General features: G+C 44.5%; 1 protein-coding gene across 1 annotated transcript in view; it reads left to right on the top strand.

Annotated features, from left to right (window-relative positions):
* Nucleotides 1–2,780: 2,780 nt before the first annotated feature.
* slc9a2 (solute carrier family 9 member 2) overlaps nt 2,781–18,293 on the top strand; it is a 47,299-nt gene continuing 31,786 nt past the window's right edge. The window contains 3 exon segments of the mRNA XM_064944689.1: nt 2,781–3,416; nt 10,899–11,113; nt 11,721–11,969. Coding sequence (XP_064800761.1) covers nt 3,137–3,416; nt 10,899–11,113; nt 11,721–11,969 — 744 coding nt within the window. The 5' untranslated portion in view covers nt 2,781–3,136.

The following is an 18,293-nucleotide window of genomic DNA, read 5'->3' as shown; positions in this document are numbered from 1 at the left end:
AATTGAAATACTGTAGAATTCTATTCGTTCCTATGGAGGACTGTGCCTTCTGGCAAGTTCCAATATGGCCGACCGGTGGCTTCAAAGCCTCTCAATAGTCAATACATAGCACCTGCAGTCCAGGGTTTATGTACAGGACTCGCCCTAGCCCAAGCTCCAAGTGACACATTTCGATTTAACACTCCGTCTGCAGTCAGTTTTGTGCATAATACATTATGGTGATGTTGTGACTGACATAAACTAGGTTTCCATCCAATTTGCCACAGATTTCCGTGCCAATATTCTAAAATCTGCATAAAACAATATGCATATTTCCCCACCAGAGATGTTTCCATCAAACGGACTTATTTCCGATAAAAGGATGTGCGCGATGACCTAGTGCACATAAACAACTTTTGCGTTTAAATTCCCATGTACTGAATGAAAAATACAAGTTACAATGGTTTTCATCGCATTTTCAACTCGAATGATGTTTTAGTCACAGAAACTTTTGCCCACTCTGGTCTTGGTACATGCGCTCTAGCCAACAACTCAAAGATATAGTGCGGGTAGGGTACCAACAGTATGAGATTATTATGGATAAGAGCAATATTATTTGTATTTGTCAAACGGCAGCCAAGCATCGATCATCATGTCACCTGAAAAAAGACCCTCGAAATTCATTGGAAAGGAGCACCGCCTTCCACATTCACCACCTCTGAAGTTCATTATCATTTATTTAATCTGTAGCCTAATAAACTGCATGCTTTCCCAAGTCATAATGGGATGACCACACAGCATATCATCGAATGACTCCAAATGTACTTCGATATGATGGTTATTATATCAATATTTGCGCTTAAATGCGTTTCCACCGCCATTTCTCTCATGCCAAATAAACAAATTGCCTGTTGGCATTCATACAATTGAACCGGCATTTCCTGTTTCCATCAGACTTTTCATGCGTTAAGTAATTAAACTACATGAAATGGTTGGATGGAAATTCCACATTTACTACAGGCCTAAATGAGATTAAATGAAAAATATGTTGCTTATTCCTTTGTAGCAATTTTATTGTTTTCCGGGAAACATTTGATGATTGACAAATATTAAACTTCTGGGGGACGGGATGTTTTCTCTTTCTGGGCATCACTAGTGTTTTGCCCACGAGATGACATCTGCAATTCTACAGCCATCTTGTGGTGTATGTTGGCCATTGCTATTCTATCACAGGCAATGCGCAGTCCTACAAAGATGCACGGATTTAAATGTTTACCCACTTGTCCCCCATTTGTAGCAGTGGCATACCGCGACCCCTGCAAGATCTGAGAAAGAATTCTACACATTCTACACAAAGAAAAACACTTGCAGTCTTATAGCCAGTGATGTAAAGTACTAAAGTAAAAATATTTTAAAGTACTACTTAAGACGTTTTTGGGGGTATCTGTACATTAATTTACTATCTATATTTTTGTCAACTTTTATTTCACTACATTCCTAAAGAAAATTCTGTACATTTTACTCCATACATTTTCCCTGACAACCAAAAGTACTTGTTACATTTTGAACACTGAGCAGGACAGAAAAATTATCAAATTCACACACTTATCAAGATAATACCTGGTCATCCCTACTGCTTCTGGCCTTGCAGACTCACTAAACACAAATAGATCTTTTGTAAATAATGTCTGAGTGTTGGAGAGTGCCCCTGGCTATCCTTAAAAACAAGAACATGTGGCTGTCTGCTTTGCTTAATATTAGGATTTTTTTTAAATAATGTATACTTTTACTTTGATACTTAAGTATATTTTAGCAATTACATTGACTTTTTATATTTAAGTATATTTAAAACGAACTAGTTTTAGACTTTTACCCAAGTAGTATTTTACTGGCTGACTTTCACTTTTGCTTGAGTAACTTTCTATTAAGGTATCTATACTTTTAGTCAAGTATCACAATTGGGTGCTTTTTCCTCCACTGCTTATAGCTAATCTCATGCTATTCTACACATTTTGCCATGAAGCTGAGAAAATGTTGTATTTTTAAAGAAAATGCATTGCAACTCTACACATACTGCCGTGAGGCAGTGAGTAAAATGTGCAGTTTTACAGCTAATCTCCTGCAATTCTAAACATTTTTGACATGGCTTATGCCAGGTTGACCATTAAATTACTAGAGGGACTATGACATAAACCCCCGAAATTCCAAAATGGGGTGAAAATGGTCCTAATATTATTATTGTAGCTAATTATTAAATAGCTAATTATTGTCAATCTAAAATATTGCCATATAATTATAAATACAGTTTACACAGGTTTTATAAAAATGTCTGTATAAATAGCCTTAAAATATATGTGAACAGACAATAAATGTCTACATTTTTGTTTGGAAAGCTGTAAATGCTATTATCAAATCAAAACAATGATTTGTAGGCTAATAAGAGCTTAATGTGGCCAATATGAATATCAGCCTGAAAAGGGCATACCCAGTTAAGTCCTTCCACTCCAGGCTACAGCTGAGGTTGTGAGGCCCTCTTGGATGTTTTTTTCATTTGGTTTATATTGTTCCATTCCTTTGTTTAGCAGCTGTACAGTTGAAACTTGAAACCCAGGTCCCGAAACTATGAGGAAAAGGAAAGTGCCCATTGAGTAGCCTATTGGCCTACCGAAACTTCAGTGACCGAAAGACAATCAGGCAGTCTTTTGTAATTTTCCTGAGGGCTGCTCCAATCAGAACTGTTCCGGGCCGCGCCCAGCCCCTATCGGAATGTGCGTTCACGCGCCACAGGTGCAGGTAGCAGATAGGTAGTAGTCAAGGGCTGTCATCACCAAAAACAGTCCGTTTGGGAGAAACACTTTGTTTGGCAAACTGGAATGTGTTCTATCCTACAGTGTTGATTTTAAGCATAGAAGTATAGTATATTGTATAATTGTTTTATTGTGGATTGCACTCTTGACTTTATAATAAATAATGGCATTTGGTGAAGTTTGGAGTTCATGAAGTGCCACCGCCGTTCTCGGGCTTTTGACTCCGTAGCCTTGGATGGAGTGAGTGCGTGCGTGAGGGGCTCAGCCACCCACCCGACTTCTGTAGACTTCTTATAGCTCAAAGCTGCTTATCAATTCTCAATCAAGTAGGTTTTAAATATATTGGTTGTATGAGTACTATGGGAGGACTTAGCCAGATGAAACTGGCAGTTAACTTTTTAACCATCGGATTGGTTATCCTTAGTCTACCATGTGGATCATACACGGAGATTCCACCCAAACCCCCTGGTTCCGTGACCGTCCTACCCCCTGTCAAGCCAGCGGGGGGTCCACAAGCGTTTCCCGACGCGGAGAACTCGAATCTCCCGGTCTTCACAATGGATTATGCCCGTATACAGGTGCCGTTTGAGGTCACGCTTTGGGTGCTGCTCGCGTCATTCGCCAAGATTGGTAAGCAAAGTGAACAACCACGGACAAACAACTCAGTGAGAAATAATACGAGGTAAGGTATTTGCTCGTTCAATCTTCAAGTCACCTCAGTTTCATGGTAAGGTGTGACATTCCTGATGGGCAAGGGCATACTGTAGGGTTGACTCAGACATTAGGGGGGACACATTTTGCTCTGGAGGTCGGCTGGCATGCAGATCCCATGTTTTTTCAAGTGAATTTTGAGAAAAGGATACTAATAAATATTAACTTATAATTGGGGACATTTACAGGGCTAATGGGGACCTTGCAGAGGGGCACTTACACTGGTACAGTCCAATCCGTCTTGGGGCCATAGCTTTTCATACTGGATGGAATACCAGCGTGACTGTTATATATACTGGATTAAACATCCATTTTGTACTCTTTCTCTGCTACTGTATGATTCATTTACCAGTATTTTTCCCAGTTCCCATATGTCAGGTTGTTACTACTGCTGCTCTACATCCTGTATGGGTTGAGCCTTAACATAATATTTTCAGTGTATAATACAGTTATTATGCTGCGATAATAACCAGCAACATACACAGTTCAAAAATATTTTAATACAAAAACAAAGGCAGACATGAAAGGTCTAACGGAAATGAATCAACCTCCACTGAACAATAATGCAGAAATATATAATCATGGGTGCCTCTTCCTTGCATGAAGTTAACACATGCAACAGACCCACTAGACTTAAAGGACAGTTCCACCCCGAAGCTATATTTTGGTATTTGTTTCATTAGTCCATTGTTGACATATTGCCAAAATGTTTTGCATGTCAGCGATGAAGTTTTCAAGATATACAGTGGGGAGAACAAGTATTTGATACACTGCCGATTTTGCAGGTTTTCCTACTTACAGAGCATGTAGAGGTCTGTCATTTTTTATCATAGGTACACTTCAACTGTGAGAGACAGAATCTAAAACAAAAATCCAGAAAATCACATTCTATGATTTTTAAGTAATTCATTTGCATTTTATTGCATGTCATAAGTATGTGATACATCAGAATAGCAGAACTTAATATTTGGTACAGAAACCTTTGTTTGCAATTACAGAGATCATACATTTCCTGTCGTTCTTGACCAGGTTTGCACACACTGCAGCAGGGATTTTGGCCCACTCCTCCATACAGACCTTCTCCAGATCCTTCAGGTTTCTGGGCTGTCGCTGGGCAATACGGACTTTCAGCTCCCTCCAAAGATTTTCTTTTGGGTTCAGGTCTGGAGACTGGCTAGGCCACTCCAGGACCTTGAGATGCCTCTTACGGAGCCACTCCTTAGTTGCCCTGGCTGTGTGTTTCGGGTCGTTGTCATGCTGGAAGACCCAGCCATGCTGGAAGACCCAGGGAAGGAAGTTGTTGGCCAAGATCTGGCGATACATGGCCCCATGGCGATACATGGCCCCATCCATCCTCCCCTCAATGCGGTGCAGTCGTCCTGTCCCCTTTGCAGAAAAGCATCCCCAAAGAATGATGTTTCCACCTCCATGCTTCACGGGTGGGATGGTGTCTTGGGGTTGTACTCATCCTTCTTCTTCCTCCAAACACGGCGAGTGTATTTTAGACCAAAAAGCTATATTTTTGTCTCATCAGACCACATGACCTTCTACCATTCCTCCTCTGGATCATCCAGATGGTCATTGGCAAACATCAGACGGGCCTGGACATGCGATGGCTTGAGCAGGGGGACCTTGCGTGCGCTGCAGGATTTTAATCCATGACGGCGTAGTGTGTTTCTAATGGTTTTCTTTGAGACTGTGGTCCCAGCTCTCTTCAGGTCATTGACCAGGTCCCGCCGTGTAGTTCTGGGCTGATCCCTCACCTTCCTCATGATCATTGATGCCCCACGAGGTGAGATCTTGCATGAAGCCCCAGACCGAGGGTGATTGACCGTCATCTTGAACTTCTTCCATTTTCTAATAATTGCGCCAACAGTTGTTGCCTTCTCACCAAGCTGCTTACCTACTGTCCTGTAGCCCATCCCAGCCTTGTGCAGGTCTACAATTTTATCCCTGATGTCCTTACACAGCTCTCTGGTCTTGGCCATTGTGGAGAGGTTGGAGTCTGTTTGATTGAGTGTGTGGACAGGTGTCTTTTATACAGGTAACAAGTTCAAACAGGTGCAGTTAATACAGGTAATGAGTGGAGAACAGGAGGGCTTCTTTAAAAAAAACTAACATGTCCATGAGAGCCGGAATTCTTACTGGTTGGTAGGTGATCAAATACTTATGTCATGCAATAAAATGCAAATTAATTACTTAAAAATCATACAATGTGATTTTCTGGACTTTTGTTTTAGATTCAGTCTCTCACAGTTGAAGTGTACCTATGATAAAAAATACAGACCTCTACATGCTTTGTAAGTAGGAAAACCTGCAAAATCGGCAGTGAATCAAATACTTGTTCTCCCCACTGTATAACTTTCAAAATACAGAAATCAAATCAAACTTTATTTGTCACATGTGCTGAATACAACAAGTGCTTACTTACAAGCCCTTGTACATGTAGGTAGGGGTAAAGTGATGATAAACAGCGAGTAGCGGCAGTGTACAAAACAAATGGGCGGTGGGGGGGGTCAATGTAATAGTCCGGTGGCCATTTGATTAATTGTTCAGCAGTCTTATGGCTTGGGGGTAGAAGCTGTTAAGGAGCCTTTTGGTCCTATACTTGGCGCTCTGGTACCGCTTGCCGTGTGGAAGCAGAGAAAACAGTCTGTGACTTGGGTGACTGGAGTCTCTGACATTTTTATGGGCTTTCCTTTGACACTGCCTATTATATAGATTCTGGATGTCAGGAAGCTTTGCCTCAGTGATGTACTTGTCCCGTATGCACTATCCTCTGTTGTGCCTTACGGTCAGATGCCAAACAGTTGCCATATCAGTGGGTGATGCAACCGGTCAGGATGCTCTCGATGGTGCAGCTGAAGAACTTTTTGAGGATCTGGATTTTTGAGACCGTTGGTGATGTGGACATAAAGGAACTTGAAACTCTCGACCCACTCCACTACAGCCCCGTTGATGTTAATGGGGGCCTGTTCGGCCCGCCTTTTCCTGTAATCCACGATCAGCCCCTTTGTCTTGCTCACATTTAGGGAGAGGTTGTTGTCCTGCCACGACACTGCCAGTTCTCTGAGCACCTCCCTATAGGCAGTCTCATCGTTGTTGGTGGTCAGGCCTACCACTGTTGTGTCATCAGCAAACTTAATGATGGTGTTGGAGTCGTGTTTGTCCATGCAGTCGTGGGTGAACAGGGAGTACAGGAGGGGACTAAGTACACACCCCTGAGGGGCCCCATTGTTGAGGATCAGCATGGCAGACATGTTGTTGCCTACCCTTATCACCTGAAGGGCGGCCCATCAGGAAGTCCAGGATCCAGTTGCAGAGGGAGGTGTTTAGTCCCAGGGTCCTTAGCTTAGTGATGAGCTTCATGGGCACTACGGTGCTGAACACTGAGCTGTAGTCAATGAACAGCATTCTCACATAGGTGTTCATTTTGTCCAAGTGGGAAAGAGCAGTGTGGAGTGCTATTGAGATTGCGTCATCTGTGGATCTGTTGGGGCAGTATTCAAATTGGAGTGGGTCTAGGGTATTTGGGAGGATGCTGTTGATGTCAGCCATGACCAGCCTTTCAAAGCACTTCATGGCTACTGACGTGAGTGCTACGGGGCGGTAATAATTTAGGCAGGTTACCTTCGCTTCCTTGAGCACAGGGACGATGGTGGTCTGCTTGTAATATGTAGGTATTACAGACTCAGTCAGGGAGAGATTGAAAATGTCAGGGAAGACGCATGCTTTGAGTACACGTCCTGGTAATCATCTGGCCCCACGGCTTTGTGAATGTTGACCTGTTTAAAGGTCTTGCTCACATCGGCTACCGAGAGCGTTATCACACAGTCATCCAGAACAGCAGGTGCTCTCGTGCATGCTTCAGTGTTACTTGCCTCGAAGCGAGCATAAAAGGCATTTAGCTTGTCTGGCAGGCTCGCATCACTGGGCAACTCGCGTGTGGGTTTCCCTTTGTAGTCCGTGATAGTTTTCAAGCCCTGCCACATCCGATGAGCATCAGAGCTGGTGTAGTCGGATTCAGTCTTAATCCTGTATTGACGCTTTCCATGTTTGATGGTTCGTCTGAGGGCATAGCGGGATTTCTCATAGGTTTTCAGATTAGTGTCCCACTCCTTGAAAGTGTCAGCTCTAACTTTTAGCTCAATGCGGATGTTGCCTGTAATCCATGGCTTCTGGTTGGGATATGTACATACAGTCACTGTGGGGACAACTTCGTCGATGCACTTATTGATGAAGCCAATGACTGAGGTGGTATACTCCTCAATGCCATTGAATGAATCCCAGAACATAGTCCAGTCTGTGCTAGAAAAACAGTCCTGTATCGTAGCATCCGCGTCATCTGACCACTTCCGTATTGAACGAGTCACTGGTACTTCCTGCTTTAGTTTTTGCTTGTAAGCAGGAATGAGGAGGATAGAATTATGGTCAGATTTGCCAGATGGAGGGCAGTGGAGAGCTTTGTATGCATCTCTGTGTATTGAGTGAAGGTGGTCTAGAGTTTTTTTCCCTCACATGTGACATGTTGGTAAAACTTTGGTTAAACTTATTTAAGTTCGCCTGCATTAAAGTCCCCGACCACTAGGAGGGCCGCTTCTGGCTGAGCATTTTCTGGTTTGCTTATGGCCTTATAGAGTTGGATGAGTGCGGTCTTATGATACATTTTGTCTCTGTTAGCTTTGTATGCGTTAGCCTAGCCTACCTGTTGTTATTAAAAGCCCCACTTTGTATCATTATTCACACACTCAGAATTTGCTGCTTCATGTTCAGTAGACTACCTCTCCTCTCTTAGTTGAGGGTGTGAGATCAAGTGTGCCTAGTATGTGTGTGGTCTGAATGAAATGGAGTAGGCTGCCTATGCATGGGCGGAGAATCACCTGGCAGTTATCTTTCCAAGGAAATTAACTTAAATATGAATAGATTATAGTTTACTACAGTGTCTGTAAATAAATATTGATATTTATTCCTCATTGAAAAGGAAAAGGCCCAACGCGCACATATGCTACCATGGTGAACGAGCATTACACCTTTTTTATTTAATAAATAGATTGATTACACATTTATTTGTCTCTGTCTGAAAATCATCCTTCTAAAAGGGAGCTTGAGGGTGCCTGCTCTCTTCAAACTACGTCTAGACTATTGGCTGATATAGCAGGTAATACTGATAGCTTAATATAATGGGCCATGTGAGAATTTCTGGGAATGCTACCTATTTCTATATTTATTTTTGTACATTTTGATATTGCTGGGACCATGGCAAGTGAGCTGTGTCACATACACCTACAATAACATTGCAGGACTGAGGGTGGGTTTGGGACCAGTTCCTGCAGTAGTGGGTGGGAGCGGTGCGTGCGGATGCTGGGGGATGCGGTATGAAAAGCTTGACTAGTGGTACATCCATGATGAGGACTAACGGAAGATCTCCATTTCATACTCTAAGCGTCCTCTCTCCTCATCTCCTTCTCAAAACCCATTGGATGAGAAAGGCAGAAATCCCTCCCCTCTGACCTCCTCCAATGGGTTTTGAGAAGGCTACGAAGAGAGAGTACACAAGGAGTATGAAATGAAGATCTTCCCCTAGGAAGTGATTGTGTAAGTAATTCTGTACTATCAAGCAAGTATTCATGGTTTCAAAGCATTCGCTATCAGCTTTTCACACAGCCAGAACTACCCAGCTTTAGCTCGTTAGATAAAACCTGACACAGCTAAAAAAGAACTCAACTGTAAATATATAGCTAACTAAATAGCTACTAGCCACGTTCATTCTAACATATCAAAATGTATTCACATTTATACACTTTTTACTTTTATACTTTGTCGTTGCCAACAACAATTACAGTAACACTTTATGTGCATAGTCCATCTGTAGATGCTCTATAGACTGTCAGTAACATTTCAACTAACTATCTACTAATCATAGCTCTAGCTCTAGCCCTAACCTTAACCCTTATTCTAACACTAGACTTAACCCTAACCCTAAACCTTAACCCTTACCCGAAGTCTTATTCTAAAGCTAACCCTCACCGTAACCTTAGTGAACAGTTGCTTATCAACAGATAATTTGTTGATAGTATGTCTACAATGGTGGTGCTGTTTGTAACAACCGAGTCCCCCCCCCCCACTGGGGTCATGGAAATGACTCAAGTTCCAGCAGCTGAGGCATTTTCATAATAATAGGTACACTTTATGGGGGGGGGGCAGCCATGTTCCCACTGTTCCCCCGGCTCCTACACCCTTGCTGATGGGAATGAAAACCATATTGGCAGTAGTAGAAGTTGCCCTTTGACACAGATCTAGGGTTCATATATCGATCCTAACCTTAACCATTTGAGGGGGAAAGTCCTTAGTCCTGGCATTAGTCCTGGCTCGCAGTCAGCATTCCAATTCATCCCAAAGGTGTTCGATGAGGTTGAGGTCAGGGCTCTGTGCAGGCGAGTCAAGTTCTTCCACACCGATGTCGACAAACCATTTCTGTATGGTCCTCGCTTTGTGGATGGGTGCATTGTTATGCTTAAACAGCAAAGGGCCTTCCCCAAACTGTTGCCACAAAGTTGGAAGCACAGAATCATCCAGAATGGCACTGTATCCTGTAACGTTAAGATTTCCCTTCACTGGAACTAAGGGGCCCAAACCAAGAAACACAGCCCCAGAACATTATTCATCTTCCACCAAACTTTACAGTTGGCACTATGCATTCGGACTGGTAGCGTTATCCTGGCATCCACCAAACCCAGATTAGTCCGTCAGACTGTTAGATGGTGAAGCGTGATTGATTGCTCCAGAGAACGAGTTTCCACTGCTCCAGAGTCCAATGGTGATGAGCTTCATACCACTCCAGCCGACGCTTGGCATTGCGCATGGTGATCATAGGCTTGTGTGCGGCTGCTTGGCCATGGAATCCCATTTCATGAAGATCCCGATGAACAGTTCTTGTGCTGACGTTGCTTCCAGAGGCAGATTAGAACTTGCTAGTGAGTGTTGCAACCGAGGATAGACGATTCAGCACTTGGCGGTCCCACTCTGTGAGCTTGTGTGGCCTACCACTTCACGGCTGAGCCACTGTTGCTCCTAGATGTTTCCACTTTACAATAACAGCACTTACCGTTGACAGGGGCAGCTCAAGCAGGACAGAAATTTTACGAACTGACTTGTTGGAAAGGTGGCATCCTATGACGGTGCCACGTTGAATGTCACTGATCTCTTCAGTAAAGCCATTCTACCACCAGTGTTTGTCTATGGAGATTGCATGGCTGTGTGCTCGATTTTATACACCTGTCAGCAACGGAAGTTGCTGAAATAGCCAAATCCATTCATTTGAAGGGGTGTCCCCATACGTTTGTATATATATAGTGTATCTGTCATGTACAGTATCTGACCTTCAACCTCTTTCTCTCACAGGTTTCCATGTGTACCACAAGATTACCTTCTGGGTCCCAGAGTCATGTCTCCTGATCAGTATTGGGCTGATCGTAGGGGCCATCATGCACTCTGTCCACGAGGAGCCCCCTGCTGTGCTCAGCTACAATGTCTTCTTCCTCTTCATGCTGCCTCCCATCGTACTGGAGTCTGGATACTTTATGCCCACGCGACCGTTCTTCGAGAACGTGGGAACGGTGCGCTAATACCAATATTAATTATGGTCTCTGGAGGTACTCAAGGGGCCGGTTTCTCTGACACTGACCTCTGGAGGTCCATGGGGCGACGCGCAATTGGCCTAGCGTCATCCGGGTTAGGAAGGGTTTGGCCGGTAGGGATATCCTTGTCTCATCGCGCACTAGCGACTCCTGTGGCGGGCCGGGCGCAGTGCACGCTAACCAGGTCGCCAGGTGCACGGTGTTTCCTCCGACACATTGGTGCGGCTGGCTTCTGGGTTGGATGCACTCTGTGTTAAGAAGCTGGGTTGTGTTTCGAAGGACGCATGACTTTCGACCTTTGTCTCTCCCGAGCCCGTACGGGAGTTGTAGCGATGAGACAAGATAGGAACTACTAACAATTGGAAACCACGAAATTGGGGAGAAAAGGGGGTAAAATAAAAAAATAAAAAAAGGGCTCTAGTGCTTTTTATTCCTGGAATAGGTTTCATCTTTGTCTGGGAAAACTGACTCTATACAGAAATATACTTGCTTTATTCCATTCTGTTTGGTGAACCATTTGCCATATAATGATTCACGTTATGCCTCATTGAACAATGGAAGTTCCCATACCATCTTCTGCCTACAGGTACTTTGGTTTGCGGTGGTGGGCACCCTGTGGAACAGCATTGGGATAGGGATGTCTCTGTATGCGGTGTGTCAGATCGAGGCGTTTGAGGTGCAGGACATTAACCTTCAGGAGAACATGCTGTTTGCCGCCATCATCTCAGCTGTGGACCCAGTGGCCGTGCTCAGCGTGTTCGAGGATGTCTCTGTCAACGAGCAGCTCTACATTGTGGTGTTTGGAGAGTGCCTGTTCAACGATGCTGTCACTGTGGTGAGTGTGCGTGTGTGTGTGTGTGTGTGTGTCAGATGTGCAGCACCCAATGAGTACATTGTTGTGTTCTGGAAATGCCTATTCAACAAGGTGTCCCTGTTGTGAGCAGTAGTACATCATGATGCTTGGCAGAGTGAATAACTGTACATGCAGGTGCAGACAGAAGAGAGATAGAGTGTTACAAAGAGACACGTGTTGCTACATGTGAAGTCAGCCTGTCTGGATAACTGCATTCTTTGGTTCTGTGCCTTTGACTGATTGTTCTCATAACATGCCAATGACATCACACACCCCAGGTTGAGTGCTGTTTTATAGGTCAGCAAAGCACCAGAAACAAGACACTTAAACCGTTCCTAATGTGCTGGTGCTAGTGGCACAGTTTAGTCAGCGTAATTCAAAGCTTTGACAGACCGGTAGCCCTTCCAACCACATGCAACACTCAAACAAACATCCATACTGCTGATCCTTCCAGTCCCATGTCAACAAAATGTTCTTGTTCAAACGAGGTCGTAACTTGGATGAGAGGACAGAAGGAAGTATCAGGACCAGTCACTGAACTGCCGGGTTAGTGTTAATAATAGGTTCTTTCTCAATATGTACACTTCCGTGCTCCCCCTGAGTCAGTGGATGTTTCTCAATATGTACACTACCGTGCTCCCCCTGAGTCACTGGATGTTTCTCAATATGTACACTACCGTGCTCCCCCTGAGTCACTGGAAGTTTCTCAACTATGTTTCTCACACACTACCGTGCTCCCCCTGAGTCACTGGATGTTTCTCAATATGTACACTACCGTGCTCCCCCTGAGTCACTGGATGTTTCTCAATATGTACACTACCGTGCTCCCCCTGAGTCACTGGAAGTTTCTCAATATGTACACTACCGTGCTCCCCCTGAGTCACTGGATGTTTCTCAATATGTACACTACCGTGCTTTTCTGAGTCACTGGATGTTTCTCAATGTTTCTCAATATGTACACTACCGTGCTCCCCCTGAGTCACTGGAAGTTTCTCAATATGTACACTACCGGGCTCCACCTGAGTCACTGGATGTTTCTCAATATGTACACTACCGTTCTCCCCCTGAGTCACTGGATGTTTCTCAATATGTTCACTACCGTTCTCCCCCTGAGTCACTGGATGTTTCTCAATATGTACACTACCGTGCTCCCCCTGAGTCACTGGATGTTTCTCAATATGTTCACTACCGTGCTCCCCCTGAGTCACTGGATGTTTCTCAATATGTACACTACCATGCTCCCCCTGAGTCACTGGAAGTTTCTCAATATGTACACTACCGTGCTCCACCTGAGTCACTGGATGTTTCTCAATACGTACACTACCGTGCTCCCCCTGAGTCACTGGATGTTTCTCAATATGTACACTACCGTGCTCCACCTGAGTCACTGGATGTTTCTCAATATGTACACTACCGTGCTCCACCTGAGTCACTGGATGTTTCTCAATATGTACACTACCGTGCTCCCCCTGAGTCACTGGATGTTTCTCAATATGTACACTACCGTGCTCCCCCTGAGTCACTGGATGTTTCTCAATATGTACACTACCGTGCTCCACCTGAGTCACTGGATGTTTCTCAATATGTACACTACCGTGCTCCCCCTGAGTCACTGGATGTTTCTCAATATGTACACTACCGTGCTCCACCTGAGTCACTGGATGTTTCTCAATATGTACACTACCATGCTCCCCCTGAGTCACTGGATGTTTCTCAATATGTACACTACCGTGCTCCCCCTGAGTCACTGGATGTTTCTCAATACGTACACTACCGTGCTCCCCCTGAGTCACTGGATGTTTCTCAATATGTACACTACCGTGTTCCCCCTGAGTCACTGGATGTTTCTCAATGTTTCTCAATATGTTCACTACCGTGCTCCACCTGAGTCACTGGATGTTTCTCAATATGTACACTACCGTGCTCCCCCTGAGTCACTGGATGTTTCTCAATGTTTCTCAATATGTACACTACCGTGCTCCCCCTGAGTCACTGGATGTTTCTCAATGTTTCTCAATATGTACACTACCGTGCTCCCCCTGAGTCACTGGATGTATCTCAATTTGTACACTACCGTGCTCCCCCTGAGTCACTGGATGTTTCTCAATGTTTCTCAATATGTACACTACCGTGCTCCCCCTGAGTCGCTGGATGTTTCTCAATATGTACACTACCGTGCTCCCCCTGAGTCACTGGATGTTTCTCAATATGTACACTACCGTTCTCCCCCTGAGTCACTGGATGTTTCTCAATATGTTCACTACCGTGCTCCCCCTGAGTCACTAGATGTTTCTCAATATGTACACTACTGTTCTCCCCCTGAGTCACTGGCTGTTTCTCAATATGTACACTACCGTGCTCCCCCTGAGTCACTGGATGTTTGTCAATATGTACAATACCGTTCTCCCCCTGAGTCACTGGATGTTTCTCAATATGTTCACTACCGTGCTCCCCCTGAGTCACTAGATGTTTCTCAATATGTACACTACTGTTCTCCCCCTGAGTCACTGGCTGTTTCTCAATATGTACACTACCGTGCTCCCCCTGAGTCACTGGATGTTTCTCAATATGTACACTACCGTGCTCCCCCTGAGTCACTGGATGTTTCTCAATATGTACACTACCGGGCTCCCCCTGAGTCACTGGATGTTTCTCAATATGTACACTACCGTGCTCCCCCTGAGTCACTGGATGTTTGTCAATATGTACAATACCGTGCTCCCCCTGAGTCACTGGATGTTTCTCAATATGTTCATTACCGTGCTCCACCTCTTTTCTCAATATGTACACTACCGTTCTCCCCCTGAGTCACTGGCTGTTTCTCAATATTTCTCACGCTGCATCTCCCCCTATTGTATTACCTCACGCTGCACCTCCCCCTACTGTATTACCTCACGCTGCACCTCCCCCTACTGTATTACCTCATGCTGCACCTCCCCTTACTGTATTACCTCACGCTGCTCCTCACCCTACTGTATTACCTGTTGCTGCACCTCCCCTACTGTATTACCTCACGCTCACCTCCCCCTACTGTATTACCTCACGCTGCACCCCCTACTGTATTACCTGTTGCTGCACCTCCCCCTACTGTATTACCTCACGCTGCACCTCCCCCTACTGTATTAACTCACGCTGCACCCCCCCTACTGTATTACCTGTTGCTGCACCTCCCCCTACTGTATTACCTCACGCTGCACCTCCCCCTACTGTATTACCTCACGCTCACCTCCCCCTACGGTATTACCTCACGCTGCACCTCCCCCTACTGTATTACCTCACGCTGCACCTCCCCATTCACTGACCCTTCTTCCAGCCACTGACCCTTCTTCCAGGCAGGACAATGACAACAATAGAGACCAAACAAGATATACTTATTTCATAATTATCAGATAGATATGTGAATCGTAATAATCTGGCTAACCAGCTTGTTAAACAGGACAAAATGACCTAAAACGAAGGTTATGCAAGGTTTCGTGTGTAGCTACCAATTCTTTGTGGCTAGCTAGCCAGCTAGCCAGTTAGCCCTATTGACTTACTATGGACTTAGGGTACCCCTTCACTGAACAGTCTTCCAGCCAGGACAATGATGGCAATAGAGACGAAACAAGATATAACAGTGTGTTGAACTGAGTCAAACCTCTGTCTGTATTACACCTCTCTGGTGATTGTGTTCTCTGTAAAGACTGAGCTCTGGTTTCAGTGGTGCCGTAGTATCTATCCAATCCCAGGCTCTTTGGCTCTTTGGCTCTTTGGCTCCAGCAGCTTAGGTGTCCAGGGAAGTCCAAATATAAAAGACTGTCAGGGTGTTTCTTGATTTGTATGTGTTGTGTGTGTGTGTGTGTGTGTGTGTGTGTGTGTGTGTGTGTGTGTGTGTGTGTGTGTGTGTGTGTGTGTGTGTGTGTGTGTGTGTGTGTGTGTGTGTGTGTGTGTGTGTGTGTGCGTGTGTGTGTGTGTGTGCTTGTGTGTGTGCGCGTATGGAGTCAGTATCCGAACACACACACACACACAATGAGCGAGAGAGCGAGAGAGATAGAGAGAGAGAGAGAGAGAGAGAGAGAGAGAGAGAGAGAGAGAGAGAGAGAGAGAGACGAGGTGTGGCCCCTACTGAGGGAGTAGTACTGCTGGTTCACACAGAGAGAGAGAGAGAGAGAGAGAGAGAGAGAGAGAGAGAGAGAGAGAGAGAGAGAGAGAGAGAGAGAGAGAGATGAGGTGTGGCCCCTACCGAGGGAGTAGTACTGCTGGTTCACACACACAGAGAGAGAAAGAGAGAGAGGTCCAGTCACCAGGACCACAAATACAAATTCCATCTCGACACTGTTGCCCTAGAGCACAAAAAAAACTATACATACCTTGGCCTAAACATCAGCGCCACAGGTAACTTCCACAAAGCTGTGAACGATCTGAGAGACAAGGCAAGAAGGGCGTTCTATGCCATCAAAAGGAACATAAATTTCAACATACCAATTAGGATTTGGCTAAAAATATTTGAATCAGTCATAGAGCCCATTGCCCTTTATGGTTGTGAGGTTTGGGGTCCGCTCACCAACCAAGACTTCACAAAATGGGACAAACACCAAATTGAGACTCTGCACGCAGAATTCTGCAAAAATATCCTCCGTGTACAACGTAGAACACAAAATAATGCATGCAGAGCAGAATTAGGCCGATACCCACTAATTATCAAAATCCAGAAAAGAGCTGTTAAATTCTATAACCACCTAAAAGGAAGCGATTCCCAAACCTTCCACAACAAAGCCATCACCTACAGAGAGATGAACCTGGAGAAGAGTCCCCTAAGCAAGCTGGTCCTGGGGCTCTGTTCACAAACACAAACACACCCTACAGAGCCCCAGGACAGCAGCACAATTAGACCCAACCAAATCATGAGAAAACAAAAAGATAATTACATGACACATTGGAAAGAATTAACAAAAAAACAGAGCAAACTAGAATGCTATTTGGCCCTACACAGAGAGTACACAGCGGCAGAATACCTGACCACTGTGACTGAACCAAAATTAAGGAAAGCTTTGAGTATGTACAGACTCAGTGAGCATAGCCTTGCTATTGAGAAAGGCCGCCGTAGGCAGACATGGCTCTCAAGAGAAGACAGGCTATGTGCTCACTGCCCACAAAATGAGGTGGAAACTGAGCTGCACTTCCTAACCTCCTGCCCAATGTATGACCATATTAGAGAGACATATTTCCCTCAGATTACACAAAACAAATCCAATTTTGAAAAACTCCCATATCTACTGGGTGAAATTCCACAGTGTGCCATCAGAGCAGCAAGATTTGTGACCTGTTGCCACGAGAAAAGGGCAACCAGTGAAGAACACCTACCATTGTAAATACAACCCATATCTATGCTTATTTATTTTATCTTGTGTCCTTTACCATTTGTACATTGTTAAAACACTGTATATATTTATAATATGACATTTGTAATGTCTTTATTGTTTTGAAACTTCTGTATGTGTGATGTTTACTGTTAATTTGAATTGTTTATTTCACTTTATATATTCACTTTATATATTATCTACCTTACTTGCTTTGGCAATGTTAACACATGTTTCCCATGCCAATAAAGCCCTTGAATTAAATTGAGAGAGAGAGAGAGAGAGAGAGAGAGAGAGAGAGAGAGAGAGAGAGAGAGAGAGAGAGAGAGGTGAGGTGAGGTGAGGTGAGGTGAGGTGTGGCCCCTACTGAGGGAGTAGTACTGCTGGTTCACACAGAGAGGAAGAAAGAGAGTCAAGGTGTGGTAGTAGGGCGCTAGCCAGGGTTGTAATGCACTAACCAGGGCACTAACCAGGTCACTGGCCAGCAAACTAATGAGTGCACCTGCCTCTGCCAGGACAAATAGTTAAATAACCAGAGAGGCACAAACCCGGATACTAGGTCACTATAACTAGATTACTGACCAGTGGCAACATTACTAAACAGATCACTCAGACAGGATTAGCCAGCACAAAGCAGGCAATAGAGATCAATGAGTGTATGCATACATTCATCTGTCAGTCCTGGAATATGTGTCTTGAAATACAGACACATCTACAAACATACCATTCAATAAGGAACTAAAACAGTCAGAAACATCAACAGAAAGCTGGTAAACAAATGAGCTTAGAAAGCTCCAACAGTTCCCCTGTCTGTCACATTCTCAGTACAAACACAGAACTGTACCAGGGGAACAGGTCTAGGATCAGCTAATTCTAACTTCAGTGTCCTGGGGGCAAGTCTACACAATTTGGGTCACAGCAGGGTGGCATTACAGGATCAACGGGACTAGCATCGATAAACGCTCAC

The sequence above is a fragment of the Oncorhynchus masou genome, chromosome 29 (assembly GCF_036934945.1).
Source record: "Oncorhynchus masou masou isolate Uvic2021 chromosome 29, UVic_Omas_1.1, whole genome shotgun sequence".
In the NCBI taxonomy this organism is placed as follows: Eukaryota; Metazoa; Chordata; class Actinopteri; order Salmoniformes; family Salmonidae; genus Oncorhynchus; species Oncorhynchus masou.
Note: the sequence above shows the minus strand (reverse complement) of the source record. Positions and strands in the feature narration are given on the sequence as shown.